Source organism: Petromyzon marinus, chromosome 22 (genome assembly GCF_048934315.1).
Source record: "Petromyzon marinus isolate PM22_M1 ecotype Great Lakes invasive population chromosome 22, UKy_Petmar_22M1.pri1.0, whole genome shotgun sequence".
Classification (NCBI taxonomy): domain Eukaryota; kingdom Metazoa; phylum Chordata; class Hyperoartia; order Petromyzontiformes; family Petromyzontidae; genus Petromyzon; species Petromyzon marinus.
Window position 1 is genome coordinate 9,224,170 of NC_133688.1, and position 7,968 is coordinate 9,232,137.

The 7,968-nt window shown below is 48.4% G+C and overlaps 1 protein-coding gene across 3 annotated transcripts in view; it reads right to left on the bottom strand.

The window, feature by feature from the left end:
* The window catches only part of LOC116945039 (uncharacterized), a 51,087-nt gene that overhangs the window by 19,638 nt on the left and 23,481 nt on the right, over positions 1 to 7,968 (bottom strand). The window contains exon 1 of one of the 3 annotated variants that reach the window (XM_076068700.1): positions 7,297 to 7,547. The exons of 1 other annotated variant lie outside the window; for it this stretch is intronic. In XM_076068700.1, coding sequence (XP_075924815.1) covers positions 7,297 to 7,354 — 58 coding nt within the window. In that variant the 5' untranslated portion in view covers positions 7,355 to 7,547. Of the gene's footprint in view, positions 1 to 7,296; positions 7,548 to 7,968 lie in introns of those variants that run through there. One more of the 3 variants, XM_076068699.1, reaches the window with a different exon arrangement.

Here is a 7,968-nt window from a genome sequence, read left to right on the forward strand (position 1 = left end):
TCCCGCCATTTCAGAGGTTGGCGGGGGTGCTGTTCCCGCCAAAATGCCGTTCCCGCCATTTTGGCGGTTGGCGGGGGCGCTGTTCTCGCCAAAATGCCATTCCCACCGACGTCAACACCTGTGGTGGCGGAGCTCCACACGTTCGAGTGGCGGCACCCCGTCTTCTACTTGAGCGCGAGTGGCGGCTGCAGTCGCAAGAGGAGTCCGTGTTGGCGTGCAAGATTCTTCAGGGCATCCCAGCGCTCCACCCTAACGTCCTCCGCTCTTCACAGCTTGCCAGGGGAGGCGTGACGCGACACACACTGGCCCCTGTTGACACCTCCATCCATCTTGCGTGCGCTGGGTTGTGAGCTCATGTTATTTTTTTATTGTTTTCTCGCCGGGATGCGGGGCGTCCAATTGCTTTTTAATAACTTTCCTCTGTCCGTGACGTTCGTGTCGGGTGTCCGCTTGTTACATTATTTGTTAATTACGGCGTCGGGATTGTTATTTTAAGGAGCCAGTTGATTCATTCGGCCATGTGGGGCGTCTCGAGCTCCGTTAAGATCCAGTGAATTGCCGGGTTAATGATTTGTTGACACTTTGTTTGGTTGCCGTTGCGGAGTCGCGATTGTTTTTGGGTATACATTGTGGTGCTTCGCTCGTGAATGTTGTCAATGTGTGACTGTGCGAAACTTTGCTTATGAGTGTTAACAATGTATGGTTTGTATGGAGCTTTGTTCGTGATTGTTAATATATAGCTTGTGCTGTGATTGTTAATGATGTATAGACTGTATGGAGCATTGCTCGAGATGGTTGGCTATATGCAGACTGCATATGCTGCATGTACTGTATTACTTAATTCGACGATTCTTGGGGTCTGTGTATAGATTTTTTGGCTCTAAAATTTCGAATGCCTGAATCCCATGGTTAATGTTGAAGGGGATTTTCAAATGACAGGTTCAGTGTGTTACGTACTCACTGGTTGGTTCCTATCCGTTGTTGCTCGATACATGAAAAAATAAGTTTTTTGTGCGAGGGTGCCCCTTAGGTTCTATGTAGATCAAGGGTGCGTGGGGCTGTAAATTGCCGCCACATTGCGTTGCTCTCTCAACTCAATTGGTACAGCTGCATGCTGCAATGCAAGTCTCTGAGATGATGTGTACGGATATGGGATGTGAGGTGTATTGTTGTGACCATTGGGTATTCGGGATCATCACAAATTGTACGTACCTGTTCGACTTTGGATCAATTCAGTGGGGGATCCTAATTCAAGTTGTATGTGTTGTGATGGTGTTAAATTGCGATTGTGTGGGGGATGACTGCCTTGGGTTTTGGCTCTGACATCATTGGTATGGAGCATTTAAATTGCGATGGTGACATGCTGCCAGTGATTTGGAATTGTGGTGCTGGCTGTCGAATATCTTGGGGCGCAGATCCTGACCAGGATGGCCCAGTGAGTGTTGCGTGTCTAACACGAGAGTTGTGGTCCCGTCATGCTATGGCTGGTGGCTTGACCAGACAGCCCGGAGATTGAGACACTCCGTGGCATGTCTAGCCTAGTGGGCAGTTCACTCACATGGCTCGGAGAGTGTGGTCCCATCATGCTATGGCTGATGGCTTGACCTGACGGCCCGGAGGTTGAGACCCTCCGTGGTGCGTCTGGAGCTGTAGGCTCGCCCTGGCGGCCTGGAGATCGAGACACTCCGAGGTGCGTTGAAACAGTTGGCTGGAGATTCGTAGTGTTCGAGTGTAGTTGTCCTATTACGTTGGGACTGTATCCCTCAGTTGTTAGGGCATGTTGTGCAGTGAGTGAGCGATGGGTCTTCTCAGCTCGGTCGGTACAGCTATATGCTGCGACGTGAGTCTTGGAGAGAGACTGGGTTATAATTCCCCCGATACGGCCGACGCGTGCGCGTCGGAAAGGCGGGGGGTGCTACCGAGTGGCATGAGATGTCTGGGTTGGCCTTCAAGGGAGGGTTGCTAAGTTGTTCGAGCGCGGGAAACCGCGCGTGCAGCCGCCATTTTGTACGAGCACGTGAGGCCGCGGAGATGCGGATCACGCTTGTGGCCGCAATTTCGGCCAATTTTCATGCCAACCTATTTTCTTTAACTAAAATGCAGATCCTGGGGGCGTCCCTGAAGCACGACTTCTTCGCCCCGGGACATGGGTTGGCTCTGACGCATGACGTCTCAACCCGGGATGTCAGAAGACGTCCGCATTGGGGTGTGGGGGTGCGCAAGGCTAGGTAGTTCGTCTATCCTCGCTCTATCACCACCTAGTGGATGGAACGGTAGCTGGGGGTTGGGGAACCCTGCCATCCGTGTTGTGTGGGTGAAGGTGTACATATTGGGTTTTGTCGCCATGTTGGTTGTGCATCCAACGCGTCTAAATTTGTTGTCATTTTTATTCTCTTCTCTTGCGCCGGCCAGAATCCCCTCATCCCCACTACCCAGGGGCCGGGTGACTGTCGTGTCCGACGAGCCGAGGCGAGTGTTCGTGAAGTGATGCCTCAGGAGGGTTTGTGTTTCTCGTCACAAGAGGCAGTATCTACCTGGTACCTTGGAGTCGCCGATTGTGCCGACCGGCTGTGGACTGGGGGGGATGGAGTGGAGCATGCGTCAGCTACTCCTGCTCCTCCTGTTCTTGACTCCTGGGGAGGGGCCGTGCCCTTTGGGCCGCTTCTGGTTCCCCTGGGGGGCCTGGCCACATGGACTCGTGGAAGACCGGCTGCTCTACATGGCTCTCACACGCCTTGCTCATTGCCTACGCTGTCATTCCGATGGCCACACTCACATGTTGGTGCATGCGTGATTCTCACACGGGGAGGCTGTGCTGGAGAGCAAGCGGGTTAGCCAGTTTTCATGTATAATTGGTGTTGTTAATTCCCCGTTTTCCATGCGTCCCCCCCCTTTTACCCTCGTCGATTCTGTGTATATTAGGTGATGTATTTGTTATCGGTCGCCGGTTATTTGTTGATGTTGCTGGTTCGGAGGCACACCATTTCAATGTTTCACAGTTGTGTTACAGCCGGGACGGCTGTGTGTTTATACAGGGGAGGTTGATGTAGTGATATAGGACGTCACTACTGTGTGGGCCCGTACGAGGACTGGGGGCCCCAAGGGGGTGCCTGGGGGGTCACGTGGTGGAGGACCCAGACCTTCCCAGAGGTGGGGGAAGGGAGGCGTGGCCTGGGCAGAGCCGGCCACGCCAGAGCGGTTATAAGCGGGGTGTGAAGGCAAAGCGGGGCTGTTCAACCCCGAAGTGAAGACGACATCATCGATCCTCAAGTCCCGGGTCATCGTCTGGGACCAGGCAGCCCGTTGCCTGCCTGGGTTACGCTGTATAGTGTTCCAGAGTGTTATTGAGTTGAGGAAGGTGGTCACCTTATGTACAGTGCTATATTACTTACCGTTCTAATAAATAGTGTTGCCTCCAAGCTGTGTGTGTGTGCACCTAATTCGAACCCACTACACTTCTGCCAGTTTTGGAGGCAAGGTTTTTGTTTCCAACGCATGCCTGTGCAGAACACAGTGCGTAACAATGATATGTGGTGCATCGGATTTCACCAGCGCTCCAAAACCAGAGTGTCGTCCCAGCATGGCTGGAGCTCCGTCCGAACAAACTACAGAAACCATATTCCACGAAAGATCATTGTCTCTGAAGAAGTCATACACGAGTTTCTTCACATCGACTGCCTTGGTTGTTGTAAGAGGCTTATAAAATAAAAAAAATCTTCCTTTATCACGTCGTCTTTCATATAGCGCACGAATACAACAAGCTGGCTTAGATTGGAAACGTCGGTGGTCTCGTCAAGTTGGAGGCTGAATTTTGCTGGGCTTGAAATCAGATCTGCAACTACTTGAGCCAAGATGTCATCACTCATGTCGTCTATTCTGCTGCTGATAGTGTCATTTGAAAGAGGAATTTGGGATAACTTATCTTCAGCAGCTTTTCCCAGCATGATATTCGCCATCTTCAACACAGCTGGTTTTACGAGTGTTTCAACAATGGTGTGTGGTTTGCCCTGCTTTGCGATCAGGTATGCAACTTCATACAATGCTGTGAGGATCGGTTTGTCGATGGGTACAAAGCCGAGAACAGGCATGAATTTCCAGATTATAGAAGTGGAAGTTGGTTGGTATGGCTCATTCAAGCAGTGTCCCATGTAAAATCTGCTTTAAAAATATGTACCTTTAGAAAATATTTTTGTTCTATTAAAACAAACTTTCATTTTTTTTATTGATCGAATTCGGTAACGTCCTGGTTTTTTATATTAACGAATATATTTTCCAAAAATCGATTGAAATATAGAATCAGTACAGAATACAGCGATGCACAAAGGGTGTCCCATCCACGAGGCTATTTCGGCTTCTCGCTAGCTGACCCTTTTGTTCCCACAGAGACAGACAATGGGGAGAAAGGCGTGGCTTAGGGACACCCCAGCCAATTACAAGCTGCCATGCTTTTACATATACTGTAACCTCCCACTATGAAAACCAACTGCTCCCTCTACCCCCTTCCCATCTCTGGACAATAGAAAATGTGGATAAGTGGACTGTAAGGAGACTCTATTTCATCTTTCAGTGGGCAAAACGCACACCTTAGCTTTTTTTGCATTGTTTATAAACATTGCTGTTTAAAACAACATTGTAACAGTATTGGTGCATACAAGCACCCTCCCCAATTCGTCATGTTATGTGTGTTGGCTTTCCTATCATCCAGCCAGCCAGCAAGAGCAACATTTTTTCCAAATATAGAAGGCCACACGTTATGACGCGACTGTCCGTCCTTCCCTCCCCTCGCGGGATACAAAGCCAGGCGTGGAGGGTACTGGGGGGGAGGCATGACGTTGGCACGCACGAACCCTGCTCCATGGTGTGGGATGCGGATGACATCACGCAGATATATTCAGTGACGTCACCGTCGACCACGCGCGCACTTGGCCGAGCGCCAGTCAGGAATCCAGGCATGAATAACAACCCGAAAATCCAGCCAGAAAACGATTTTTTTCTCATTTAGAAGACACTTCTGATTTTTAAAGGGGTTGTCTGTTACTCTAACAAATAAAAATAAACTTTTTATCCAAATTTGCAACGTTCATCTAGAAATATTCTTAAATTTCAATTGAGGCCCCATTGTGTATGAGTGCAGCCTCCAAATGGTATTCACTCCATCAGACGTTTCTGCTTTGAAGAAGGGCAATTACCCAAAACGTTTCCGATTATATATATATTTCTCCTTAAAGGCGATGTTGACAAATGAAAAGTGTTTTTGATAATAAACAAAGATGATCGTCATCAAAGTTTCATTTAATGCTACTGCCATTAATATCTCCGTTAATGATTATGCTATCACTGTCTTCGTTAATGATGATGTTGGTAATGATAGCAACTGTTGGTTTTGCCATCGCAAATCACCTTCACTGATCTGGCATAGGTCGGTAACCACGTGGGAGATGACCAATTTACCCTGCTCATATTATATCTTATTCCTCGGCTGTCCATCGCAAACAATAATAACTGTGTAGACCAGCCAGGAGCAGAATTTCCCTGTGCGTTGGTGGGTTGAGAGCATCGGCCGCACTGTGGGCAAGAGTTGCTCGTCTGCTGGATGGGATTTGGGTTGTGCTGCTGGTGATGTTGATGCTGATAGTTTTTTTTCTCTTCAACCTTCTTAACCTAGTAGGCTACAGCACTTCACCAAATTATCTAAATAATAGATTTTACCCATTCTGGCAATAAAACGGGTGTTAAAATGTTCAAACACCAAATAGATGCCTTTTGTAAGGCATCAAGTCTGCATTAACGACGCATACTCGTGGCAAAACGTGCAAACAAACATGCTGTGATAATATACGCATTGTCTTTGAAACTGATTGATCTACACCAGAGACAGCCTTCTTCGGGGCCTTGTCTCTGCACCGGTGTTAGACCAGAGAACGCCACAAGTCGCACAGTTCAGAGACAATGCAAGTGTAGAGGTGTTAACTACGCACTGTTGGGTAACCTGCATTGCCACCAGGGCAGTGCAGCGTTACCTCTGGGTACAACGGTTGGGGTCAGACGAGGTGAAGTGGATCGTAGCCACGGGTTGGTAGGAACCAATCAGACTGTTCCACGTGGGAATGTGTGATTGGTTCTACCTGGCCACGAACGAGTATAAGAAGGGTGACCTAACAGAGCTAGGGGAGTTCTCTCCCTACACGAAGACGGAAGACTGGGCTGAAGACTAGCTAGGACCCTGGACCAGCCTTCCAGCCCTTTTGAGGGCTAAGGCTCGGCACACCCAGTGGTCAGGACCCACCGGGCCAGCGGTGGGTCAGATAACCTCCCCTAGATCCTAGCCGGAGGACTCTAGGATAGCGGTAGACGTGTAAGTCCCGCCAAGACCGGAGGCTGTACCTCCTTAGGTATCAAGGAGGTTAGCGATAGACGTGCAAGTCCCGCCAAGCTAGGAGGTTAGCAAGCTAGGAGGCTGTACCTCCCTAGGGTATCGGGTGAGGGGACCGTATACCCCTCTGTGTGTGTTACGGACTGTATAAGGAAATAAGTACAATAAACAGAGTGTGCCTTCTAAGAAGTTTACTCGTCTTTACAACACTACACAAGCATCAGAACACTCATAGCTCGAGTTGAGCAGTGGTATCTACGAAATACATTTGATCTCCTCCTTAAGGTTGGCTGCTAATTCTTTCTGTGTTTCTGCATTGATCTTGAATATCTTGAGATGTCTTTTAAGAGCGTCTTTGTAGCAACGTTTTTTTGCCACCAAGAACACGCCTTGCCCTCTTTGAGTTCACCATTAAAAAGTATTTAGGAAGCCGATGTTCTGGCATTCGAGTTACGTGCCCCGACCATCTTAACAGAGAGGAAGTAATTAATTGCCTCTACACTGGGAATTCCAGCTCTCGCCAGCACCTCTGTGCTATACTACAGAGTCCCGACATCCGCAGAATTCTGATGACCGTGCATATGATGGATGTCGATGTTTGAAAACACAACGGATGTCACCATCTTCGTTGCTGCTGATGCCACCGCAGCTGTGAAGAACAGCACTACACTACGCTGTACCTTGTGCCAAATTGCTGCAATTGCTCTCAACATTCGCGTTACTGTACCCACTATACCACTTGATACAATCTAATTTACAATGTTTAAGATTACAGTCACATAAAAGATGCGTTTGTCAGTGACGAATAGGAGAAGTAGACGTTCCTTCAACACCATTGTAGTTAAGAATTCTATATTGTTTTTAAAATACACAATATTTAATCCCGAACATAACTAACACAACACGAGACCAAAGGTACTTACCTACTCCGAGTACTTTAATCAGTAGAAATGTTTTATAAATAGAGAAATTGCAAGCCATTTTGTAGCTTTTTTGTAAAATCTATACAGCACTAAGTTTCATTGCGCACTATACTTTTATATTATACGATTACCATCCTACACATGCTTCTAAAAAGAGCCTGGCAGAGAAGGAACTAAGTCAGCAGCCAGTTTCCTCTTAGAAATTCAACTGATTAACGTTCCGAGAAGTGAAATGGCATGTGTGTGTGCGTGCGTGTGGCACCGGATCGTCCGTCCAGTGGGGGCCTTCCACAGCCCTGGACGCCCCCCCCCCTCCCCCAGCGTGCCAGTTGACAGTGAGACGTCCGGGAGACGTTCGGTGACAACTACCGAGACCCCAGAGGATATTTTGAATAGCTGTGTGTGTGTTCGAGCATGGATCAAGATATTTTAATTTTTTTAAATCGTGTATATGTGTTCCATGCTCGAACACATACACACAGCTATTCAAAATATCACAGCTTGATCCATGCTCTAACACACACACAGCTATTCAAAATATCCTCTGGGGTCTCGGTGGGAGTTGTCACCGAAGGTCTCCCGGACGTCTCACTGGAAACTGGCACGCGGGGGGGGGGGGGATGTTGGTGGGGGCCGTCCAGGGCTGTGGTGCCACACAAAAGACAAAGATCC